We start from the raw sequence: 26729 nt of genomic DNA on the forward strand, positions 1-26729 counted from the left end.
AGCTCTACATCTCAACAACGTATACAGCTCAAGTTAGGGTGCTGCCATAGTAAACGCGTCATGCGAGACCGCAAAGCAGAATATCAACAATAAGAAATCCTTCGATCGCAACGCGTTCGTGCACGCACACGTGTTACGAATTCTTTGACCGTTTCTTGTCCTATTCGTTTGCAATATCCCGTTGTTTTGATGAAGCTACAAATAATGACACACAAGCCTTTTTGTGCCATACTGGAATAGCGAATATTTATTAAAGCAATAATTTTACTTTACATAAAAATAATGTATCAACAAACTAGTCAATTCCAACAAAAATAATATAAGTATTATTATATTATGCTTAGCCAATTCAATATTACGAAACGAAAAAAAGTAAAATAAATCTACGGCAATGGTATCTGCTTAAATACATGCGCTAATTGCTTGGTCAACATGCAATGCTTGAAGTCAACGTAGTTAAATATTGTAAAAGACTGTAAAACCAACCAAAACCAGAATACGCTGCGTTACTTCCCCTACAGGAAGTAGAGCTTCTTCTCGAGCAGATTGCTCGGCGCCTGGTGGATAAACTGCCCGATCAGGAAGGACAGTTTGTGGGCGTACTGGCAAACCGCTGGTACCCGCGTTGTTCCGGACCAGTTGTAGTACAGATGGCACTGCTTGTAGGACAACATCTGCAGGTGGTCCACTTTCAGCCCGGACGTGTCGTAGAGAACGTTGTACGCCGTGGGGGAAACCGTTCCCTGGCGGACCGACTGCGAAACAATGTAGAAATCGGTACTGAAAGTAATCGAACGAGTTATTACAACAGAGCTGATTGGGTTGAGGACATCAATCACTTACCGTTCCGGGTTTGTCACCACATCATCGACCACCGTTCCTGGCCTTGGATTCTGTTTGCGATCGAAGAATCTCGTATTGATGCGCTTGCTCACGATGATGAAGGTGAACATGACGTCCTGCTCGGCTCCGGCGGATTTGTAGATCTCGTTCAGCTTGTCCACGATCGATTTGACCTCGTGTTCGTACACGTAGTGCAGTTGACCCTCTCCGACACCATCCCGGTAGAAGAAGATACGCTTCGGCAGTTCGTTGTACTCCTTGCGATACTCGTTCAGAGCCTTGATCGTGTTCAGAGGAAGATAGTTGCATATTTCTTCCCCGTGTCTGTGCTGACTCACGGTTGAAAAGAACTTGGGAGTACCTCGGTTATCGTGATCGAACGTGGCCACCATCGCTCCGTAAGATTTCGACTTATCGTTCGTGTCGTGACACACATCGAAACCGATGGTCATCATGCCGCTGAGCGGAATCTTCACCTTCCACGGTACTCCGCCCAGTTTGCAATTCATCTGGATGACAACCTTGGTGGCAACGGACATCAGCGTCCGCACATTGCCTCCCTTCGGTGTGATGGTCTTCTGGCAAATGACCTGCGTTGGAACGGCGCGATCAACGCAGCACTTCTTTTTGATGGCCGTGTACCGATCGGCCTTTTGATTCGTCACAACGCACATGATCAGTTGGGGATCTTTGTTCACAACATTGTCCAACATTCGGACATAGGTTCCGGGACTGTCGTCCGGGATGGTAACAAACTCACATCGTTTGACATCAAATCGCATTCCCTGGGCAGCCTGCATCAAGCAGCCAAGGAATTCGTTGGCTTCTCGCTGGGCCCGACTCGGTACAATAATGTACCAATGGTCTAACCGAACGGTTGACAGCATCGGATTGTTGCGGAAGTGCATGGTCCAATCTGCATTATCACCCGCTGGGACCCCTCTAGAATAATCAATCGATAACTTGAGAAAATGTCATCGTACAAACCAAAAGGTCAAAAGCACTTACGTCGATGTCGTGGAAAACTGGATCATTTCCTGGGGCAGCAGTCGGCCCGGGAGTTCAACCAGACGTTTGTCCAGCTCCATCTGCCATACCTTGAACACTTCCATGCTCTCCGGTGTGGTCTGAAGACGGCGGTTGAACGTTTCCAGCCGCTCAATGCGCCGATCCGGGTTGAGGCGAGTGTAGTCGGACATGGCGCGCATCATTCTGTAAAGTTCACAGATGTTATTTTATTCAGAATTTGAATGAGGTATTTGCCCAAAGTTTCCTTCAGACATTACTACGACAATTTCTCCAGGAGACCATTTGTTGAGTGATTCTTTCACAAACTTTCTTCTCTCCAAAAATTTCGACTCAGATACCTTCAAAAATTCAACATCGGTTTTATCTTAAAATATCTCAAGATTTCAAATATTTTATTCCAAACATTTATTCTCAAATGTTTTAAGAAAGTTGTGTAAGTACTCCATGAATTCATTCAGTGATTCTTCCAGCGATTTCTCAAAGATTTTAAGAGTAAATTTAGTTGTGCTTCAAATCAATTATGTGTTTTTGGGCTATTTTCAAGCTTTCAAAAATCATAACTACCCAACGAAACATCAAAATTTATCAGAAATACTTCTACATAGTAGTTTATCCAATTCTACGAACTTTTGCCGAACACAATTTTATGATTGGAGCAAGTTTTAACATAGTTTGGTTGAGGTTTGTATCTCGAGGTTCTTGAAAATCTCTTTTTTCGGGAATTGTTTTCACTGAACTGCATGAAAATTTCGGATTTTTAATTTCCAGACATGATGACAATGCATATCTAAAAGTCAATCCCGTTCAAAGTAACCATTTATCTTACGAAAATAAATTGTAAAAAATAGGTAATTATGAAGCACATTTGTAAATTCACTGTGGGTGAGCCAAGAGCACCACCGTGAGCTTCAGTGAATACAAAAAATGAACACGTTGCCTTTTCTCAGTCGATGATGATGATTGTTTTCAAATCGTTCTAAATGATCAGTGAAATGCGATCAAAACAATCATCACTCGGAAAGAAAAAGCAATGCTAACTTGTTCAATTCATTCGTTTCCGGTACATGTGTCATGCATGATTTAACTATCATCAGGTTGCGATGCGGTGCTCGATCTTTGGGCATTTATTATAATTTATTGCCTTTAGCAACATGTAATCTGTTGATGGTCAATGAATTCATAAATGTATTATATTTGATTCCCGTTGACTAGGGGCTGAACAAATAATACCACTGCATGCTTTATATACCATGTATATTGAGAAAACTGTAATTTCTGGGTACAGCGGAGTACAAATTTGGATCAAACAATGTTAAAACTCACTTTAATCACAATAGCGTGTTCGACAAACTTTAACAGAATAGAATTAGCTTTCAAATAGTGGTAAAAGCAAGTGTGTGTTTTGATTTTCCACATGCTAGTTATGATTTTTCAAACCTTGAAATAAGCCCAAAAACACATTTTCAACTTGAAGCATACTAAAATCTTTATCAAATGAGCTGAAAATTTGACCAGACATTGTTCTTAGCATGAGAATTCCGAATACTGCTAGACCGGTAGATTTCCAGACATTTTTTTTAAATACGAACAGGTCTAGTGCATAGTGGAATGAAAATTTGATTTCACGTCTAATTCCCATGGCTTACTACAGATAGTTTTCTTAAACGTGGATTACTTCGATCCATTACTCCGCCTTAATGCTAGATGCCTATTAGTAGCTTCATCGTCTTCAAGTTCAGGTGCGTCAAAGGTTTGGTGAAACCACCGGCAGCTTGTTGTTTGGTATTAACGTACTTTAGCTCGATCAGACAATTTTTCAGCGAATCGTGCACGAAGTGGTATCGTAAATTCACGTGCTTCGTTGGAGGATTATACGATCCGTTCTTGGTAACGCAGATTGATTGTCGCACAGGATATTCATCTCCCGCTGGCCGAAAATCCATCATACCGTGCCACCACAACGCTTCTTGAGTGGTCTTCGTCATTGTCATGAACTCGGCCTCGCATGACGATAACGCAACGGACGTTCCAGGAAATGGCCCCACCCTGCAACAAAAACACGCAGCTTGTCGTTGATTTCCTGGTGTCGACGTCTCCTCTCCAATCTGCATTGTGGAGCCAACTATTTCTTGATTTTCATCCTTCTGGTAGCACAAACGATTGCCAGCGGTGCCTCGAAGATATCGGAAGATTCGTTTTACCGCCTCCCACACACTTAAACGGATTCGCCGAGCTGATATCTCGGTAATAATTTGACGATTCTCGGTAAAAAATTTACCGAGATCTCGGTAAACGTTTACCGAATCTCAGTAACGTTTGCCGAGATGTCGGCGAAAAATTTGGGTTGCCGAAATCTCGGTAAAATATGTACCGAGATTCAGCATTGAATATTACCGAATTCTCAGCTGTTGAGTTCTCGGCGAAAAGTTTTACTGAGGTCGGTGAAATAATTTAAGTGTGCAGTGCTTCCGTCCAGGATTGCTGCTGTACTGGCTTGCTGCATTTGCCGCGAAGCTGACGTCGGGTCTCAAAACCTTGGAAAGGTACATCAAACTTCCGATGGCTTCCTTGTTCCGTACATTCTTCATGTCAAGTCGATGTGTCCAACAGGTCTTAGTCCGGGTTCAAACGGCGTAGCCATGGCATAGTAATTCGCCAGCTCCAGCATCGCTTCTATATAATTTTCTTGGTCAAGATACAACTCACCTTTAACTCGATCTCTTCTAATCCGCAGGCCCAAGCAGTACTTCGCCTCGCCAAGGTCCTGCATACGGAATTGTCCACATAGACACAGGAACTTCTTCAAGTACACGTACACAGTCAATAAAATCATTGTGTCGTCTTCAATATTTAAGTAAAGGCACGCATCCACTTTCGACCATTCAAGACCGAATTCTCGTAGGGCTTTATGAAGCACTGCCCAGCAAAACACGCGAAACGAAACCAAACTCCCGGCGCCCCGAAAACGAACCGTCTTGCTTGGGCTTTTCGAAGCACTCTATAAGCATCCCTTGGAAATATACTGAAACAATTTCTGGGAAAATCTCTAAAGGAATTTCTGAAGGCGTCCCTGAAACTAGAAAACATCTGCCAACGTGCCAATCTGCTAATATCAACGCATCCCCGAGAATTCCAAAAGACATATCTGGAGAAATCATTACCCCGTTGGTTTGACTACATTTAATCTGTACCGTAAAGTGCCCTAATTCAGCGCATTCCCTAGTTCCGCGTATTTCATACAAAACGATTTATATATGGAAATACACATCAATATTGCAATAACTTTCAATGCCATTTGATGCTACTACTATTTAGAATAAGTTCGAATCATCAATAAAAGCAAATAAGGCATTTTTCGCGGCGTAAAAAAATAATCAGTGGAGGCCCGTCGAAGTTGACGCCATTTTTCTAATTTCCTTAGCGTCCGTGCTAAGACTGTAGGACAAAAACAAAAACGATTTTTTTATTGAAAATGTTTTATTTTTTGTGCAATTTTCTATGGAACTACTTGCTACAGATGTGTTTCATGGTGCTTCTATGAAATCTTATCAAATATTAGCATAATTATTGAGTCTCATCCCAAAAAGTAATGCACGGAATTAGATCACGTTTTTTTTATAATGCCGTAATTCCGCGCACTATTCTTCGCTGAACAATAAACAAGTTAAACATGCTATATTCGTCTTCACATCTAACTATTTCAATGAAAAGTCTCTTCATGCATAAATACGTTTCACGGGCAAGCAGAATCTCGGGAAAGCTCACTTACAGGGAAACTAAAAGCGACAGTCCAGAAACCACGTGGTCATTCATGGTGAGAGGAAAAGTTTATCCAAAGACCAAAGCCCATAAAAATTTTAAAATTGTTGTCTGAACAATATACCACAAGAGGAGAGAATCTATACATCTGTGCACACAAAATTTACTTACCTTTATGAACCACAAATAACAAAAAGTATGATATACGGGGAAGAGAGATTGCAAATGGCCATATTTTGTGAGACGTAATATATGGATAAACTTTATGGATCTTCTGAGGTTTCTAGTTTGCTTAACAGATTTAAGTTTCAGGTACCCGTGGCATTAGCGGATACAATTGATTGAATGTTTTAAGACATATCGATTCCAAGCAATAATGCGAAGTGGTTCTTGTGTTGTATGAACAATGCAGAATACAAATACCTATAGGGATAGTCGGGGCGGTTTCGCCAATGGATTGGAATGAGCACCTCTTGAAAACTGCATAAATTTTTGAAATATCAACTGAAGTAAAATGCAACTCCAAAGCTGGCAAGGTAATTAAGCAATATGTATGTTATAAGTCAGTTTTCTAAAGTAATAGAAAAATGAATAAATTATACTCGAAATACCATCAACGTATTTACCAGTATCCGCTCATGTTCCAGTAGTCCGCTCACGAGTTCAAAAAGTAAGGTAATTTGAGTGAATACACAAAAAAATGTCCACAGTATGATTCTATTTGTCGATTTCAATTGTATAGCGGCTAAAGTTTTCAAATTGACGTTGTGTAAACTTATCATTTTTCAGTGTGAACGGGCTACTGGAACATGAGCGGAAACTGGTGCACTGATGGTAGAATGTTGATGATTGATTGTTACAATGTTCTTTAAAATTTAATCTTTTTGCAAAAAGTGTTTTTAAACACTAATTACTTTCCAGTTGAGTGAACAAAATAATAAATTACATGATTCTATGAGATAATTTCACTAAAATAGGGTGCTCATATCATCCCATCATTAAAAAATCGACACGAAAAATTACAAATTTTGAAAAATCATTCATTCATTCGTAAACTTTATAGGACAACGGAAATCGTGCGGATCTAAAAATTGTTGGAAATAGTACAAAGAACTGATAATTCTATAATATTTTCTGCACTTCTATCGAATTTCTTTAAGGTCTCCAAACTGCCCCACATTCCCCTATACGAAATTCACAAGTATCAATGCCACGGTAATAAAAAGACCATAACAAATGTTTATCTTTGTTTCATGTGATAGTCATAAAACTAAACGGCTCATACAAAAATTTACTTTTTTGGAGACGCATTATTAAGCGGAAATTCGTCCATTATCGAAGCAGTTGATTGAGATTTGCCTCAGAAAAAGATCACTCATGAAACCGAAGCGGTATGCAATGTCAAGGTCAAACGAAAAAGGAATATCTAAACACTAACTTATACATTACAAATACATCAATGGTCTAAGTTCAGTAGATAATGTAATTAAGAAGAAAAAGAAAACTCAAATTTCAACTTCAAAGAAGCCAAAACTAGAACTATCTCAACCACCATCAGCGTAACAAATATTGTGAATGATAATAGCATAGCATAGCATAGACTGACTGTACATGTCAATGGTTGCTACTCCGTGATTGATCGGAACTGGTAAGAATTGCACTTCGATCCAAATGAATAAGGAATGGGAGTTTCCGCTTACTCTCGAAGTGCAATTTTAGCAGATCTAATATTATTGATCAATAACGGCGCCGGCCAAGTCCTTACAGTCAGTTGGGATGGGGAAGGAATGTTAGGGTGTAATGATTGTTGCTTCTAGAGACCGAGAATACCTCTGCATCTCCACAATCACCACGGGAAGGGTGTTTATTAGTGAGGGAGGAAAAGATCTGGGAGTCACCTTTGGTCGGTGATGCGATCCATGGACAAGGGGGAAATAGACGACTTATATTTAATGCTAGTTTTGTATTTTTTGTCTCGAGAAGTTTTTGGTAGAAGATTTATAAATTACGTCAACATGTATAATGTCGAACAATTCAAAAGAATGAAAAATGAAGAAATTACATGTATATATTTCAAATTTTATGAAACAGGAATAATGCCAACACTTGTAGTGACGAACCATACATAATTTGTTCTCGAACAATTCAAAAGATATTTTTAATAATGTCAAAAAGAGAAAAATATATGTATATTGAAATTGTATAAAACAAGCATAATGCTGACAATCATAGTGACGAACCATACCAAGTTTGTTTTGATATTACATAAAAGTTACGCTTTCAAGAAACATGTGTTGTCATAAGCATGAAACGAACTCACCAGTTTTTTCATCCATCCTCGACTGAACACAAATATCTCTTCGCACTCACACAGTGCGGACAGCAAAACTTCTTGGCTTCCCGAAAACAAACCGTCTTGCGCGAAAACAGGAAAAAAAAGGAGTTCTCCGGCGACGAAAACACGCGCAACACCGAGAACAAAACCTCTCCGACAACAGCAACAAAAGTAACAGGCCCCAATGGTAGCTCCAACAACAGCAACAGCAAAATCCGTGGTCCGTGGTTTTTCAACAGCTGACTTTTAGGAGTGGATGGACTCAATAGAGCTTAGTGACATTTGAACACACGTAGACTAGCATACGCTCGTCATACACAGTTTGTTTTTGTTTTCCTCAAAGAAACTTGCACACGCTTTCCAGACTCATCAAAATGCATATGGAAATATTACCCAATTTGAAAAAATTATACACGGATTCTGGGTGTTTTTCGAGACTGAGTGCATATTGTTTTCCTCTAAGGTTCACAACTACATCTACACTAGGTCACCCATACCATCGGGCGTGAAAACCACTATGGGATAAATTAAGGAGGGAAGCACGGATGAGCTTAGGCAGGAGAGAGAGCGAATTGTGGGTAAGTTCATTTGATCAACGGTTTGAAGCTATCTTTCAGGAGCGGATGGAAGCACGGAACCAGTTTAAGGAAGGCTGCAGGAAGGAGAAGAGAAGCTATGAGGAAAGGTTTGATGAGAATTCAGCTCTAAGGTGACTGATGTCGTTGATCGGCTCGGCTGCAGATCCTTCTCTACGCAGAACTCCATTCTTTTTCATTTTGATTGCTTCTGTTCGTATGGCTCTGGCTTGCAGTGTTAGGCTCTCGTTGACGTAAACTCTCTGGTCGCTGTCGAATCCAACGGTGCGAAGGGTCATGTTTCTTGTTTTGAGGTACGGCTTGTAGAATTCTTCTCTGGCATTTCTGAAGGCGAACTGGCAGACAATCGGTAGAGAGTATCCAACTGTGATGGGAGGGCGCATCAGTCTCTTGAGGTCCACTAGGGGCATATTTGAATCTGTGTATGCTAGACTAGCAGCAATGTTTCGGAATAATTGATGTAGGTTTTCGTTGACAACATAAGGTACTCCAGAAATGAGCAGATCGTTGGATTTTTCAAACATGTCAATACGTTGCGTCGTATTATTGATCAAAAACGGCGCCGACAGTCCCCAAAGTCAGTTGGAATGGGGAAGGAATGTTAGTGTTGTGTAATGATAGTTGCTTCTAGAGACCAAGAACACCTCTGCATCTCCACATAATCCGTCATGAGGAGGGTGTTTATCAGTGAGGGAGGAAAAAAAACTGTGAGTCATCTTTGGTCGGGAATACGAGTACGTCAAAATTCATAATGATAAACCGTTCAAATTATTTAGGGATTATGCCAACACTTGTAGTGACGAACCATCCAAACTTTGTTTGAAAACTACATACTTATGACATTGCCACGACAAAAATGTGTTATCATAAGCATGAAACGAGCTCACCAGCGGGTAATCCATCCTCGTCTGAACAGGAATGCAAAATATTCTAGAACATTTCTAGAGGACCCTCATGAGGAATCCCTGTTGATTTTTTTTTAATTCTTGAAATAGTTCTTTTCAAAGATTTCTTGGGATAATCCCTGTAGTAATTGTTAAGGCAATTAAAAGGAAAACGTCTTCAAAAATCGACACAGAAACACATTTTTTTTGGTTTCCTTAAAAAATTCTTAAACCAACTGGCGCAAAAGTCATCCAATGACAAAAAGTGTTAGTTTGTGTACTCACCGAAAATCGTTTCTCATCTGGTCGGTAAGCCCCGTCATCTGGCACAGTTCCGGAACGAGTGCCATCAGTTCGTTGCCCCCTGCTCGCAGATCCCGCTTCTTCGCTCGGGACAGCAACATCGGCTGGTTCGGATCCCGGATCCGAATGTTGTACTTCTGCTGGTAGTACTCGACGAAGGAAATTTTCCCATTCTTGGTCTCGAAAGTGCTGGACGGCGTCGTTTCAAACGACACGTCATGAATCGTGTAGGTCTTATTGTTGTAACCGGTCAAAACGACGACCCCCAAGACGGATCGGGTGAAAGCATCCTTATAGTTTCGATCATTGTTCCGACAATCCCGCAGAACGTCGTAGCAGGTTTGCATCCGCATGGTCTTGTGAGCAATTTCACAGCACACCAGAATGTCCTGCTCGTGCTGACGGATGCTGGTAACGTAACCCGGCCACAGTTCAATGTGAAAGTCGCGGATAGCGATTTTGGCGGCCGCATCGTACAAGTTTCGGCCGACCAGTTGAAGATTCAGTCCTCCCATGGCGCGACGAAGGATCAAATTCAGTACCTGGATGCCGGTTTCGTTGGTCATGTCGACGGTTCCGGTGTGGACGATTTTTACCTGATAAACCTCCCCTGTCCGCTCGTGGCGACATTCCAGGGACAGCTGCTCGCTCCTCAGTTTGTTCACCATAAAGAGCTGCGTTCCGTCGAACAGATATCCTCCGAAGGTCTTCTTGTGCTGACTAATCAGCCCTTGCATCAACCGGATACTGTCACAGGCCGGAGCGAAATCTACCCGATACTGGTACAGTGTCCATTCGATGTGCTTGAGCAGCTTGAAGTAGTTCGCTTGCAGCTGAAGCGGTTGGCCAGCGGTTCCATGTTTTGAAGGAGCATCCAGAGCACGAGTGCGAAGGGTATCTCCAACGGGACGTCGACCTCGCATTGCCCCGCGGCTAGCCACTGCAGCCGCTCCATTTCCGTTACCATCCCCACCGTTACCGTTGCCGTTCCCTCCACCACTAGTGGAAGCACTAACGGCGCCACGTCCGGCGGAACCTTCGTGGTAAGTTACGGCACGTCCCTCGGCTCCAGGATGTTGAAACGATGGGCGTGGCTGAAAATGAAAACATAAGCATTATCACCTGCTACCAGCCCTGTTATTCCTTCGTCTGTCGTTTCCGATTTTAGTAACTGGGTTGAGGTTGAAACTGTGATACAGACCGGGTTTCGCCAGTTCCGAAATCGAAATCGACATAATAATGCCTTCTACTTACCCCGGACACTGCAACGCCACTTCCCCGGACAGGGGGTTGACCACGACCTTGTCGGGACTCATGAGACACGCTAACGGCCGTGTATCCACGAGCTCGAGCTCGCCTTACCGGTTGTCGATCGGCCATTATTCTGAAAGAGGAAAATTCGCATAATTACCATCGACTTCGAAATAACTGTCGAAAATTATTGTTGAATATCAGGATATCGCACAGAAAAGGAATTCTAAATTAAATTTCACCGCCGACGCTTACTTCTTAAGGTTTTTTTTTCACAACTGGAATGACTTTTTTCCGACGTCTGCAAGTCGAGTCGCGTTTTCGATCCACTCTCAGTGTTGCCACAATATGAGAAACAAAACAACCGGAAATGCAGCAAGTGAAACCATGATTGAAACATTTCACGGCAGACACTCTCGAAAAAATCTATTCGGATGTGCACAGTTGTGAATCAATTCAAATCAATCAAGAGTAGCTTTTCAAAAGGACTCAAACTAATAAAATTCGCATGGTAATAGAAATTATTTCGGGAGTTCTATTGAAACTATTTAACTATGGTGAAGATAGCCCCTATAAATGTCAACGCGAAAATGTTTGCAGTTTGACACTTATGTACCCATGCGAGAATGTATTGTAATCTCAACAATAAAAATAATATTGGTTAGTAATGTATAATCTTCCACATCAGGAGCTTTATTTATCAAATCGGTGGATGTGATCGAGTAGAGTGCGCATTGAATAAAGTGAAAGCGTTTGAGATGCTGACGCCATCAGAATCGTTACTTTCAATGTTATTCGGTTTGATACTAGGTATCGAGTTTATACCTCTTATTTGCCCACCTTGTTGATTGAGTGAATATGTTACAGCTGGAATAAACCAACCCACGATGAAACCCAAAGTCAAAGTCATCATTAACACTTGAGCCACATAGAGCGGAGAATAACATTCATCGGTAAACGATAGAAGTTAACATGATCCTTCAAAGTGTTTCTTCGGAAACCTTTGAACGAACACCACATTGTAATCCACAGGCACAGTGACATGAGAAGGGAATAGATCCATACATTCTCGCAGACTGACTTTTAGCCGACTTCAAGATATTCATAAACACACTTTGAGAAAGTCATGTGAACTAGAACGCATTCAAGCTCTCCAGAGAGAGAACAGAGAGCGAAATTGAATAAACAGAGAATAAAAGTGACGTTTGAAGGACTAATACGGCAAAGGGTTCATTCATTTATTTCATAACGCCAAAAATGGCCATTTTCGACACCCACTCACCCCCTCGTAACGCTTTTTGTATAAACTTTCTACAAATTTTGTATGAGCCGTAACAGATTGAGGACACCCACCTACACTGAAATCAAATCTCCATTATATTTTATGTGCAGAAATCAGATAGATGCAAATTTTTTACCTCGCAGTAGATTTTATGTGCCGCATATCAATCTTATTTGATACCAATGAAATAAAATGTTCATGCACATATTTTTCACTTGCATTGTAATGCATTTTGAAGGTCACGTTGTTACAACCTATTAAGGTTGCAAATTGAATTCAAGAATAGAAACTCGTAGAGCAACGGACACAACAATATGACGCCTTCTTGTTGGAGGCTGGTTGGAGGTAATCCCATTTTTATTATAAGTTACTAAGCATTTATGGTTCCCGTTTTTCAACAGATTCCGAGAAGTAATAGGACTGCATCGGATTAAACTCTACGATGGTGAATGCCATGAACTGCCATGGAATCAGTGCCACGTTCCTAAGAATTAACAAGATTCTGCGACTCGGGACAAATTCTAGCGCAAACACCTATCGCTAATCCCACCTACAGCATACAGTTCATTTCATCACTATTAAGATCACAAAAATGCAGCCGAGAGTTCAATAAACGCAAATGAGCCTTCTATTAGCTTTTGATTTATTTTTTTATCTAAAGAAATGGTGAAAAATAAACATTTTGGTCACAGATTATTTATATTGGCGTGATTACTTAAAATTATGTGCAATCGCATTTATTTTATAAAGGCACTGCATTTAAAAGCTAAGCGTTACCGAGTCGTAACTTTTATGTGCAGAATTAATAAAGTGCAAATGCGAAGCTTGATTGCAAAAATATATGTGCGCGGCACATACAATCTAGATGCAGTTTCAGCTCAGTGTACCCCCTTTAGCGTTATGACATTTGTGAATGAGCCCAAACCCAATTCATAACAAGAAACATGTTTCAAGATTTGCTTGAAAATACAAAGGGATTTAGTTCACAGCACCCAGGTATTGAGCTTCTCGAGAAATTTTAACATTTCGATCACTTCCTCTATACTTCGTGTGTTACGCGTCACGGTCTGGTATTAGTTGGGCACTTTGCGAATCTTTTCTCAAAACCGCAGACCACCAAATAAGTTGCGCGCCGATCGGTTATGCGCCGAGTTGTGGGTCATGAAAACGATTTAAATTGAAAGCAAGAATGTGCGAACAATTTTATTCCAAACGTTTTTTATCTATTAAAAAATTATGCTCACTCTTCAGTTTAGGACTCGAGCCCTAAAAGTGATTCACTTACACGGCGAGATATTTTGACACTTCTTCATTTACTTTTTGGCTGGCGCACAACTCGGCGCATGGGCCACCGGCGCGCAACTTGTTGGACAGTCTGCAGATTTAAATAAAGATTCGCAATAAAAACCTCTGCAACAGTCCAGTGGTGAAAGAAATGCGTAATAACAAGCCAATTGGGTCCTAAAATTTGTAATGAAATTTTGTTGTTATTCAATAACACGAAAGAGCATCTTACTGCAACTAATTTAGCAATATTTCCCGCTCAAATAACGGCTGTATCATGTTTAAACTTTAATTTAAAAATTGGGTCCTTAAATGAACCTTGACACTTAAGATCATGTTTGACGTTCGCTTAGTCGACAAAAACACCACAGGGGTTTTAGTTTTACCACTGAGGTTGTTCCTATCTGACATTTCGGAAGGGACACGGAAAACAAAATACACCCAAAATTTGAGTTTAAGCCAAGGAGTGTGACAAAATCTAAAAAAATGTTTTTTGGACTCAAACCAACGGAAAACATTAGAAAATTGAGTAAACATGTGTTATTGGTCTAAACTTAAGCGTTTGGCACTAAAATTAGGACAGGGCTTTAGGACCCTATTTTGGATTTAAAAGCCTCATTTTTGGAGTTACTCATTTTTTACGTGTGGAGAATCGCGTTCCGTGCACGCTAGCATAAAAGTACCCATTAATGGGTAAAATAATACCCATTTCCAAGAAAAGTGGCTTAACTCATTAAAAGAGTAAAATCGATTTACTCATTAAAGAGTATTCGCATTGAACTGCAAAAAATGGGTATTTTTCACTCTTGACCTTTTATGTGAACATGGGTAATAAAAACCTATTATCACAGACAAACAGACGTCACACTCTCATCATTGGCCATCGACCACCTTTTTAACGGTCGAATCAAAAATACAGTAGGTGGCCAATCGACCACACGCAGCGCTCGCATCGTTTCTGTTCGCGTTTGACGTTTACACACTAACGCCATCTGTTGGTTTGTCGGCCAAACACACTAATTTTAGCATTGGGCGTACATGTCCTCGTGACTATGATTTTCATCGAAATTTGTTCTAAGTGTTACGTCTGTTTGTCTGTGCTATTATTTTAAGAGCGATGCTGACGATTGAGGTTATGGCAAAGGTATTGAATTGAAAAGTTCTGTATAATGATGAAAAGCAAAAGAGACTTAATAAAACACAACGTATTGACCACCCGCATAGAAAATTACGGTTTGTCATACATTTAAAACAACAAATATCTTGTATTGGTTAAGGTTAACGTTCCATGAACAGTTTTTAATATGTTGAACAATATGAAAGTTACAGACTTATACCACAGACAAACAGACGTCACACTCTCATCGCTGTTCATCGACCAACTTTTTAACGATCGATTCGAATATCTTGTAGGTGGTCAATCGACCACCCGCAGCGCTCGCATCGTTTTTGTTCGTGTTTGACGTTTACACACTACCGCCACCTGTTGGTCCATCGGCCAACTACAGTGTTTTTAGCATTGGGCGTACATGTTTTCGCAACTATGATTTTGATCGCGATTTGTTCTAAGTGTTACGTCTGTTTCTCTGTGCTTATACTATAAAGAATGGTATGAATAACCTACAGCAAACTGTAACAATATATTTAAGTGTTCAGATATTGCAAAACATTTTGAGGAGGGAATTGGTCTCACAATTTATTACTTATTTTCAACAGTTTGGCGAACGGTTGAACGCATTCGTTCGTGAGCCGATGGAAATTGAACACACTTAAGAAATAATCAACACAGAAGCTGTGTACAAGTTGCAAATCCGTGATGAAATGTTTCTGTTTTTTTCAACATAAGGTCTGAATTTATAACTTCCAATACTTTCTGAATCGCAAAATTAATATCATCGACATTTGTTGATCAAGTTATGTGAAAATACTATGGTCGCGACTTAAAGATTTGGACTATCTTTTGTGCTACTTTTTTCTAGCGTGCAGGTTGTTGTGTTTATTTTGCTAGAGAAAAAAAGTAAAAAAAACTTCCAAACTGCCTATTTTTTGGTTCCCGTTTTATCGTCGTCGGACAAAAACCAGCCGAAAGTTATATTAAACATTGTTTAATTGCGTTTTCGTTCCGGTAGTGTACCCAAGTAACCAGTAAGCACGATAATGCGGCACGGTAACAGCATTATATGCGCATATAGGGTAATCATTTGATGCTTGTCAGTTTTATATACGCATATAATGCTATTATAATGCCAGAAAAGGCGAAATAGCGTGCCATTATAGTGCCAAGATATAACCGTGCTTCTAGGCATCACTAGTGCTGATATAAGACCACGTGAGAAACGTCAGTTGTTTTCGCCAGGTTTTTCGGGCGAATATTTTGTGCTTTCGCGTACGCAGCCAGAGAGCTTTCGCGTATGCGGCCAAGCAGCTGGTACACGAGGTAAATAAATAAATGAATGAAAATGGAAACCTCGAATAGTATGCAAAATGTAATAAAATGATTGAGATAGTACTTCTTCGTATCAGACTTATTCATTTTGGTGGTTTTCATCCTTTTGAGGACTTGAAATTGCCACATATTGATCCTTGTTTTATGATGATGAAATTCCTAATTTTGCGTCTCGAACCTGCGACACCTGTATTGTTGAGTTGTTGAAGTTCTGCTCCTTTGCTCCTTCGCCCATATAAGATGAATAGTATTGGAAAGAAAAGTGACCAATTTAAACCACCACTTTTCCTTGTCATAAAACCTGCAATTGTAGTAGTGAGAAGACTTATGTTTGACTCCCTCTCACCACTATATGTAAACACAAAGCACGTGGTATATCTGTCAAAACACTGGATGGCATTTAAACAGGCCCTGTATGCGAATATAGAGCCAATATAGTGCTTATTTAATGCCCGTATGCATCAGGCTTAGAAGCATTAATGATGCTGTAATAGGGTTTCTATGCAGCGGAAGTGCTGTTATAAGGTGTGTAAGCATTTGTGGTGCTATTATAATGCATGTACGCATTTATGATGCTGATTAAGGGCTTATTATTAGTGCTAATGGTTACTTGGGTAGTGTGTTTTAGTCAATGTGGCTTTCCGGTCTTTTGGATTACCTGTCCTCCAGCAGTCGGATCCTGACGGATCGATTCTGATGAAAGGAAGTGTGTAATCTTGAAGTTCCTTGGTTCCTTCATATTAACAGAATGTATTCTTAGATTAGCGGAAACCGAAGACGAGGTGTAAAAAGCCATCCGTGAGCGGATGAAGAAGCGCCAAAGTCACCGAATGTCGTTCCACGAGCGACAAACAAGTTCCGATGTTAGTTCGGACGAAAGCGACGGCGACAATAAGAAAGGGGAGAAAGTCCCGATTGCAAGTAACGGGGACACAAACGAGGAGGAAATAAAAGATGAAAGTCGGGCCATGTCTCCGGCCAATCGTTTAAGCCTATCCGGAATTGCCCCGAAAGATCTCAACGAAGATGATGATTATGAAGATGTGGTTCTGGTGGGAAATTATTTGAAAAAGTGGACGATACTTTCAAAGATCCACAGAGGCACAATGTCTGATGGCCCAACACCGGTGAAAAGACGAGGCCATTTAAGAATAACATTAGTGTTCTGAAGGTGATTATAAAACGAAGCCAAACTTTGATTTTTCAAGTGCACAAGACGAGAGAATCTGACTACAGTTCACGTTGAAAACCAATCAAATTGCTTGCTTGATGGTGGTGACCAATTAGATAAATTTCCAACGCGGTACGCTGTTTGGTTCTCAAGTCTTGTGTTCTTGAAAATTTGAGGTGTGGCTTCGTTCTATAATCACCTGAACGTAGCTCTGACATAATAAATTGATACGATCTACGAATCAATCCGTTTGTTAGTGCATAAATAGTTTTTTTTTTTAGAAGAAATACAATAAAAGATAAAATTATAACATTGTGTAATTTTTTTTATTGAGAATGATTTGCAAAAAGTGCGTTTAAAATACATAAGGTACAAGCATAACATTACAATATAGCGTAGGGTTTAAAAACCATAACACACCGTAAATGAGTCATTATACATACATTACTAGTTTTATGCCATTTTTATTGGTCAACAATTTCACTACTGTTTCCGATACGGTGAATTGGGTATAACATGGATAATATATCGACCGTTCCACATACTATCATTGAAAAAATTTGTTCGAAAAAATCGGCGTTTTCAAATGGTGACATTACTTAACCGCCTATTCCCCACATTGTTATTTGTTCAATTACAATTCGCCAAACTGTCAAAATTGTTCCGGGTAAGGTTGATTTATTGTTACTTTGGATGTTGTACGAAACTGTGTATAAATTGTCGCAAACAGTTGCGGATAGTTTGGGAAACAGTAGCTGTATTGTTCCGGTTTATGCGGGCATTGCATGAATTTTTAGATTCTAGTGAAATTGTTCATTTGCTAGATACAATTTGCACACTCACTAACGCCAGTAGGCGTTGGCTTTGAAAGCTGTGACGTTTCAAAACAATTCAAATAGCAATGAGATTGATTTCATCAAAACTTTTTTATTTCCGTGCACGTTTTATTGTATCGACCTCATAATTGGCCAAAATATGTATTGTAATAAGATTGATATATTACGATTGTTAAGAAAATTTTCCGTTTTGCGGTAGCCGCCGAGTTCTACCGCAGCTGTCAAAGTTCTACCACAGGCTTCGGAATCATTCTATCATTGAAGCAAACTATTCAATCATAGTATGCTTGAAAGAGAAAGCGCTATGAAAAACACCATCAAACAACAATCATCAATACGGTATCCAAGGTATCATTGAAGCCTGCTGATGCTTTACCAGTGCAAAACAGTGATGTGATAGCTGCGGTAGTTTTCCTTTGAATTGTAAAACGGAAAGTTTTCTCTGAAATTGCAATATGCTGGGAATGTCGTACTTTTGGTATCTCGTGGCGGCATTTCTGGCAATATTTGGATCGCGTTCCGGAATTTGATTATGATGATGGCTAAAACAAAATGATTTGTGAGAGTCAGAAATCGCGTTTGATCACTCAAAACACTTCAAATTTCAAACGAAACACTTACCAGGGATAAGTGGTGGACAAGCCACTTTATTCTTGATGGAAATCCTAAGTACTTCACTAGTTTTGACAAAAAACAATGTCTTCTTTAAGCCTGATTCGCTGCTGACAAGTAATTTCTCGGCCTATCTTGATGCATGGGAAATTTCTGCAAGGAATCGATCAAGAATGCGCTTTTTTCTGATCGCAGTACGCAGTTGAAAAGAACTGTCAGTTCAAATGGGAGTCGCTGTAGAAAATTTCTGCAAGGAATCGGCGAGACATTTCTTTAGCGATTCCATTTCAGTAGCAAATCAGGCTCTAAGCTAAGTATGCTGTTTCGCTCAAGAAAAGTAAAGAAATTCCTTGACTGAAAGGGTCAAGAAATTTCCTACAGAGAGCCCCCTTTGAAGTGACATTTCTTCTCAACTGCGTACTGCGATCAGAAAAAAGTGATGTTCTTGACCATTTCTTGGGAGAAATTTTACACGCATCGAGATAGGCGATTCCTTTTCTTGTCAGTAGCAAACCGGCCTTTATGTGGTAAAAATCGTTCACACAAAGAAAAACAAAAACAGAGACGGAAATCGATGGTATCGAAGAAGCTGTCAAACTATCACGCAAGTGTATGTGTGAGGTGTGAAAATATTCACTGTGCCAAAATTTTTTGCACAGTAGTCTAATAAGGTGCAAATTGCTCAATACATTCATTCCATAGTTTAACAAACAAATTCTACATCTTTGTGATCATTTCAGTGAATATTTAATAGACAAACCAGGCGCTACGGGAATAGGGTCGTAAAGACCTGTCCCAATTTTAGTGCCAAACGCATAAGTTTAGGCCAAAAATACATGTTTACTCAATTTTCTAATGTTTTCCGTTGGTTTAAGTCCAAAAAACCTTTTTTTATGTTTTTTTAGATTTTGTCACACCCCGTGTCCCTTCCGAAATGTCAGATAGGAACAACCCCAGTGTTAAAACTAAAACCCCTGTGGTGTTTTTGTCGACTAAGCGAACGTCAAACATGATCTCAAGTGTCAAGGTTCATTTATGGACTTTACCGGTCGGCCAAAAAAAATAATTTAATTTTAAAATTAAAGTTAAAACATGATATAGCCGTTATTTGAGCGGGAAAAAATGCTAAAGTACTTGAAGTAACATGCTCTTTCGTGTTGTTAAATAAAAACTAGATTTTATTAAAAATTTTAGGACCCAATTGCTGCAGTCGGCAGTGAAATCAACTGCAGTCGTCCAAAATTCTGCAATCAGAAAAACAATTAATAATGGATCATCTTCTTCTTTCTGGCTTTACGTCCCAACTGGGACAGATCCTGCTTATCAGATTAAAGTTCTTATGAGCACTTCTACAGTTATGAAAGCTTTCTTTGCCGATTGACCATTTTTGCATGTGTATATCACAGACAAACAGACGTAACACATAGAACAAATCTCGTTAAAAATCATAGTCACGATGACATGTACGCCCAACGCTAAAATCGGTGTGTTTGGCCGACAGGCCAACAGATGGCGGTAGTGTGTAAACGTCAAACACGAACAAAAACGATGCAAGCGCTGTGGGTGGTGGATTAGCCACCTATCATATTTTTGAATCGACCGTTAAAAAGGTGGTCGATTGACAATGATGAGAGTGTGACGTCTGTTTGTCTGTGTGTATATCGTGTGCCAGGTACGAAGATACTTCTATGCCCTGGGAAACGAGAAAATTTACTTTACGAAAAGATCCTTGACCAGCGGGATTCGAACCCACAACCCTCAGCATGGTCATGCTGAATAGCTGCGCGTTTACCGCTACGGCTATCTGGGCCCCTCTGGATCCACTTACCGGAAAGTATCCACTGATGTTACTTAGGGCCTGTTCACAAATTTCATAAAGCTGGAGGGGGTAAGTTTTATGTCCTTAAAATGTTACAGCTCATAAAAAATTTGTAAAACATTCATACAAAAAGCGTTACGAGGGGGAGGGTGGGTATCCAAAATGCTCATTTTTGGCGTTATGAAATTTGTGAATACGTGTCAGAAAATGGCACGTGCAATATTTTCTTCCATAATTGATATCGAATAAATAAAAACTATATGAGTTTTTCACAACACCGAGCGGTAAACAAACTAAATGGATCGTTGAAGGTAGTTTTTGCAAGTGCTTACCGCTTCAAAACAAAGGTGCCACTGTATATGGGATTTAGCATTGTGACAGCATTGCTGTTCTGTCAAACACACAAGGCTACGGTGGCGCTATCTATGCTTTCCATAGCGGCCGTTTTGGTTAATTTAATGATCCATTGGAAAATGGCGCTATTGACTATCATGTGCACTATTTACCCATTTATATTGCCAAGAAGGATACTTCATAATGAGGTTAAAATACCCCTATTTATGTCACTGAAAAGTACCCCTTTCCTGACATTTCCACTGTCCATAAAAATGGGTACAAGAAACCCATTTAATGAGTACTTTCAAGTTAGCGTTTGTGCACGTGTTTCACCTCCTTGAAATATTTCGCGTCTGCTCGAATTAATTGCTCAAGCTCGCTGGGCATTTTACCGCGCGGTCGCCGCGACGCGACGCATCGCACAACCTCTTGTGCGTGCTACTTCCGGTTACAGTTGTGATGAATCGCCGCACTCGAATGGAGGCTTGGCCTAAGGTTGCGATAAAAATTGTTAAATATATGCCAGTTTGAGGAAATAATTTACGATTGTGAAAAAGTTTTGTTTATAGTGTTTCTGGTCTTTAGTATCTGGGTAAGTAAAATTTATGGTTTGCTACTCTACATATTATTAATATCATTGGTTTGGAATGGAGAAATTGAAATTTTGAATTTATCGATACGATGGGGCGGAGTCCCTTCACATAACCTCAATGATCATATTTTGATACGCAAGTCCAAGGTACAGGTATACCTTGCTAGTATGTACAACTTTGTGAACCATCACTAACAAGATCGCTTTTGTACTTACGTTTAGTATGTTCAGGGTCTCCAACTATCAATAATTATTAACTCACATTTTCAAAGATATCCTGTTTGCAGTACTCTTTTTCCTTTTGTCTTTTCCATTGATCTAATTGATAGATGATTCTAAAATAGAATTTCAAAAACAAAATTTTCAGAATCATGTCCGACCGTCAATCGCAGGGACGCGCCCGTGCCCGCGGGTACACCGCCGTCAACTTGTCACATGAAAGCCGGGAAGGTCGCGGCCACGCTCCGGTCAGAGGAAGCGGCGTCGGTATCTCAGGGGTAATATAAAATGAGTCTTTGATATTGCGGAACTAACTAGCTCATTGTCCACTTTTAGCCCCGTCCCACTTTCCAGCACCCGGGAGCCGAAGGGCGCGCCATGACCCATCGTGATGCCTCTGCCGGTCGCGGGGCATCGAGTTCGACCAGCGGCAACGGAAATGGCAATGGTAGCAGCGGATCAGCTGCAGGGACAAGCCGTGGAGCGATGCGTGGCCGTCGTGGCGTTGCAGATACGCTTCGCACTCGGGCTCTGGACGCTCCATCGAAACACGGAACCACGGGGCAACCGCTGCAGCTTCATGCCAACTACTTCCGGCTGCGGAAGCACATCGAATGGACACTGTATCAGTATCGTGTGGACTTTGCCCCGACCTGTGACAGCATCCGGTTGATGCAGGGATTGATCAGTCAGCACAAGAAGATCTTTGGCGGATATCTGTTCGACGGAACGCAGCTCTTCATGGTGAACAAACTAAAGAGCGAGCAATTGTCCCTGGAGTGCCGCCATGAACGAACCGGGGAGGTGTACCAGATCAAGATCGCCCACACCGGAACCGTTGACATGACCAACGAAACCGGTATTCAAGTGCTAAATCTGATCCTTCGTCGCGCCATGGGAGGACTGAATCTTCAGCTGGTAGGCCGAAACTTGTTCGATGCGGCCGCCAAGATTGCCATTCGGGACTATCAGATTGAACTGTGGCCGGGATACGTGACCAGCATCCGTCAGCACGAGCAGGACATTTTGGTGTGCTGTGAAATCGCTCACAAGACCATGCGGATGCAAACCTGCTACGATATCCTTCGAGAATGTCAGAGACACGACCGAAGCTACAAGGACGCCTTCACCCGATCCGTCCTGGGAGTCGTTGTTCTGACCGGGTACAACAACAAAACCTACACCATCCATGACGTTTCGTTCGACACGACGCCGTCCAGCACATTTGAAACCAAAAACGGGAAAATCTCCTTCATCGACTACTATCAGCAGAAGTACAACATTCGGATCCGGGATCCGAATCAGCCTATGTTGCTGTCCCGAGCGAAGAAGCGCGATCTGCGAGCAGGTGGTAACGAACTGATGGCCCTGGTTCCGGAACTGTGCCAGATGACGGGACTAACCGAACAGATGAGAAGCGATTTCCGGTAGGTATCGTAGGGAGCGGGTCATTTGGCAAAAGGTTGTTGATAATGATGTTATTTGGCATAATCCACGTTTGGTATAATGGACTTCGACAAAATGATCTTCGTCATCCTTTGTCGGTATCCATAAATTATGTAACGCTCTAAGGGGAGGGGGAGTAGGCTCAAGCGTTACGTTACGGCTCACACTAAAATTTTAAATTTTTCATACAAAAAGCGTTACGAAGGGAGGAAGGGGGTCAAACAAATTCAATTTCAGCGTTACGTACCGTAAAATGGGGCGAATAGAAACACTTTCCGACATGTTTGAATGTGTACAACTTAAACCGTGTGGATAAAATCCAATTTTATTAGTCTTAAATATGGGTCGCGTCTTCCTTTGCTAAGACCCCAATCGCTGTTAAAAAATAAAAATTATATCGTACAAAGATTTTTGAAAATGTTGTATGTTTCTATTCACCCCGCAATGGGGCGAATAGAAACATTGTTCAGTAAATATCAATACTTTTTTATTTAAATGGGAAAATAAACACATTTTTAACTACATCTTGAAGAAATATCAACATGTATTTACTTAGTGAAGAAAAAAATTGAAAATTTTGAAACCAAGTTTAGATCATTTTTGAAATCAGCCAAAATGGCGGATGTTTCAAGCTATCAAAAATGATTGAGATTTCAATATTTTCTTCTCAAATTTTTAATGAGAAATGTAGCAAAATTTTTAATTTGAAAATAGTTTAGCGATACTCTGTTGTTATTGAACTAATGGAAAAAATATATTTCAGTAGGTTTCTAAACTTTAGCATTGCATAATAGTGCATTTTTAACTAAAGGTCGCTTTGTTTCTATTCGCCCCACTTTTTCTATTCGCCCCGTTTTACGGTAATAAATGGACGTAGCAGGTCTCTTTTAAGTGACTTGGTCTCTATTTCATTCCCTTAGCTTTGTGTTTAATGGGGTAGGCGGTAGGGTATTTTTTTTCTCGTTTCGGAGAGCGAGTAATGGCGCTAAGTGTCCATATGTCAAGAAATAACTCAAACCTTGTATCAAACGAACTAATAGTTTTCATTTCTTAATCTAATGATATGTACGAACTTTTCAGAATGATGCGCGCCATGTCCGACTACACTCGTCTCAATCCGGATCGGCGCATTGAACGGCTGGAAACGTTCAACCGTCGTCTTCAGACCACACCGGAGAGCATGGAAGTGTTCAAGGTATGGCAGATGGAACTGGACAAGCGTCTGGTTGAACTTCCGGGTCGGCTGCTGCCCCAGGAGACGATCTTCTTTTCAACGACGGCGGCGTAAGTTCCTTTTTGACGCTTTTGGCTTTGATGATGACCCAGATAACATGTTTGTTTCATTGTTCTCCAGGGGAGTTCCAGCAGGTGACAATGCAGATTGGACGATGCACTTCCGCAATAATCCCATGTTTGCCACGATTCGGTTGGACCACTGGTTTGTGGTGGTTCCGAACAGAGTACAGCGAGAGGCAAACGATTTCCTCGGCTGTTTGATGCAGGCTGCACGGGGAATGCGGTTTGAGATTCGGCAGTGTGAGTTTGTTGCCATCCCGGACGACAATCCTGGCACTTATGTTCGGATGCTGGACAACCTGGTGAACAAAGACCCGCAGCTGATCATGTGCGTTGTGACGAATCAGAAGGCCGATCGGTACACGGCCATTAAGAAGAAATGCTGTGTTGATCGCGCCGTTCCAACGCAGGTCATTTGCCAGAAGACCATCACCCCGAAGGGAGGCAATGTGCGGACGCTGATGTCCGTTGCAACCAAGGTCGTCATCCAAATGAACTGCAAACTGGGCGGAGTGCCGTGGAAGGTCAAGATTCCTCTCAACGGACTGATGACGGTAGGATTCGATGTGTGTCACGATACGAACGATAAGTCGAAATCCTACGGAGCAATGGTGGCCACGTTTGACCACGACAATCGAGGAACCCCGAAGTTCTTCTCCACCGTGAGTCAGCATGGCCACGGCGAAGAAATTTGCAACTACCTGCCCCTGAACACTGTCAAGGCTCTGAACGAGTATCGCAAGGAGTACAACGAACTGCCAAAGCGTATCTTCTTCTACCGTGATGGTGTCGGAGAGGGCCAGCTGCACTACGTGTACGAACACGAGGTCAAGGCCATTGTGGACAAGCTGAACGAGATCTACAAATCCGCCGGTGCCGAGCAGGACGTCATGTTCACCTTTTTCATAGTGAACAAGCGCATCAACACGAGATTTTTCGATCGCAAACAGAATCCAAGGCCAGGAACGGTAGTCGATGACGTGGTTACGCTTCCGGAACGGTAAGTAACTTTAATTTGTCCAAATCCTTCGTGCTAACATGATCCATTTATTTCAGTACCGATTTCTACATCGTATCGCAATCGGTCCGCCAGGGAACGGTTTCCCCCACGGCTTACAACGTCATCTACGACACGTCCGGACTGAAAGTGGACCATCTGCAGATGTTGTCCTACAAGCAGTGCCATCTGTACTACAACTGGTCCGGAACGACGAGGGTGCCAGCGGTTTGCCAGTACGCCCACAAACTGTCTTTTCTGGTCGGGCAGTTTATCCATCAGGCTCCGAGCAACCTGCTCGAGAAGAAACTTTACTTCCTGTAGCGAAGTATCCCATCTGTGTTGGAACCGCTCCTCCCTGGAGCAGCGCTTCCGTGGAACGATATTTATTATTTTGTTTTTTGACTGGTTAACAGCCTGAGAGGAATTATTACTGAGTATTTATGTGTGCGTTTTGGATTTACCAATTGATCCAATTGCCAAGGTTTTACGTTTTTATATATCTGACTTATGATATGTTCCTACCGCGTCGTATGAATTATATAAACATTGGAACAACATATTTTTACGTTTCGCAATGTTATGATAATGTAAATAGAGACAATAAAATTATCATTGTTACCTTAAATTGATTTTCGGAAATCTTTTGATTTTCCTTTCTGGATGATGTACTTACATGCTTAAACGAAGTTACACGAAATTTACTATGTCTCGCTCAAAATCGAACTTTTCTGGACCAACACATTAGGTGAAAAGATTCAAATATGATGTCCATCCTTTTGCAGGATTCATAGATCTCCTGATCATCGATAAAACACATCCAACAACAACCATATAGTAGTCACCCCACAGTAATGGATCAACTAAGGGTCGTTTTTCAGAACAAAAGATGATTAAAAATGATGGTGACGCTATAGAAACACTTGGCACTGCAGAATATAGTTGTTTCCGAGAATACACTTCTGAATTTGCGAATATTCATGTAAATTTCTGTCTATTCGCATAAAAATTTCAAACGTTGCTCATTCCACAGATGTGTGATCAGTAGGAGAGAATAGGGTCCTAAAGTCCTGTCCCAATTTTAGTATCAAACGCTTAAGTTTAGGGCAGAAACAAATGTTTACTCAATTTTTAAATGATTTTCATTGATTTAAGTACAAAAAACATTTTTCTATGATTTTCGAGATTTTGTCACGCCCCTTGGTTTAAACTCAAATTTTGGGTATATTTTCGTGCTTATTCTGCGCGGCGTGTGAGTCGAGAGGAGTCGCTCTCACCGCGAGTGACGTGAGACGACTAATGTTAATCAAATGGAAGCGAGTCGACAATTGTCACCTCATTCGACTCGTGTCACCTCACACGCCGCGCAGAATAAGCACATTTGTTTTCCGTG

At 41.0% G+C, this 26729-nt stretch overlaps 2 protein-coding genes and 1 long non-coding RNA gene across 3 annotated transcripts; 2 read left to right on the top strand and 1 right to left on the bottom strand.

The window, feature by feature from the left end:
* Positions 1 to 218: 218 nt before the first annotated feature.
* On the bottom strand, positions 219 to 11347 carry LOC5578405 (protein aubergine). Its single transcript, XM_001663820.2, has 6 exons — positions 11256 to 11347; positions 11004 to 11133; positions 9732 to 10843; positions 1852 to 2055; positions 844 to 1785; positions 219 to 780 (listed from the first exon to the last, which is right to left on the bottom strand). Exons 2-6 carry the CDS (start codon positions 11127 to 11129, stop codon positions 516 to 518), a joined length of 2649 nt encoding a protein of 882 aa, XP_001663870.2. The 5' UTR covers positions 11130 to 11133; positions 11256 to 11347; the 3' UTR covers positions 219 to 515.
* Positions 11348 to 16632: 5285 nt separating this feature from the next.
* LOC110674425 lies at positions 16633 to 17136 on the top strand. Its single transcript, XR_002498852.1, has 2 exons — positions 16633 to 16718; positions 16773 to 17136. It is a non-coding gene; the product is annotated as an uncharacterized LOC110674425 (long non-coding RNA).
* A 4089-nt stretch (positions 17137 to 21225) lies between these two features.
* Positions 21226 to 25968, top strand: LOC5570107 (protein aubergine). The gene is made up of 6 exons (XM_001653032.3): positions 21226 to 21378; positions 21746 to 21875; positions 21934 to 23024; positions 24124 to 24327; positions 24398 to 25339; positions 25396 to 25968. The coding sequence occupies exons 2-6, from the start codon at positions 21750 to 21752 to the stop codon at positions 25658 to 25660; spliced, it is 2628 nt and encodes an 875-aa protein (XP_001653082.1). The 5' UTR covers positions 21226 to 21378; positions 21746 to 21749; the 3' UTR covers positions 25661 to 25968.
* The last annotated feature ends 761 nt before the right edge of the window (positions 25969 to 26729 follow it).

This window comes from Aedes aegypti, chromosome 1 (genome assembly GCF_002204515.2).
Source record: "Aedes aegypti strain LVP_AGWG chromosome 1, AaegL5.0 Primary Assembly, whole genome shotgun sequence".
NCBI lineage: Eukaryota > Metazoa > Arthropoda > Insecta > Diptera > Culicidae > Aedes > Aedes aegypti.

What these genes read in the sequence shown, in the direction of transcription:
- LOC5578405 (XM_001663820.2), bottom strand. Translation starts at nt 11,129, where the DNA reads ATGGCCGATCGACAACCGGTAAGGCGAGCTCGAGCTCGTGGATACACG. An exon ending in GTGGCGTTGCAGTGTCCGGG is followed by an intron (nt 10,844 to 11,003) that starts GTAAGTAGAAGG and finishes TTTCATTTTCAG; the next exon opens with CCACGCCCATCGTTTCAACA. An exon ending in CAGATGAGAAACGATTTTCG is followed by an intron (nt 2,056 to 9,731) that starts GTGAGTACACAA and finishes TGAACTTTACAG; the next exon opens with AATGATGCGCGCCATGTCCG.
- LOC5570107 (XM_001653032.3), top strand. Translation starts at nt 21,750, where the DNA reads ATGTCCGACCGTCAATCGCAGGGACGCGCCCGTGCCCGCGGGTACACC. An exon ending in GCGGCGTCGGTATCTCAGGG is followed by an intron (nt 21,876 to 21,933) that starts GTAATATAAAAT and finishes GTCCACTTTTAG; the next exon opens with CCCCGTCCCACTTTCCAGCA. An exon ending in GTGGTTACGCTTCCGGAACG is followed by an intron (nt 25,340 to 25,395) that starts GTAAGTAACTTT and finishes CATTTATTTCAG; the next exon opens with TACCGATTTCTACATCGTAT.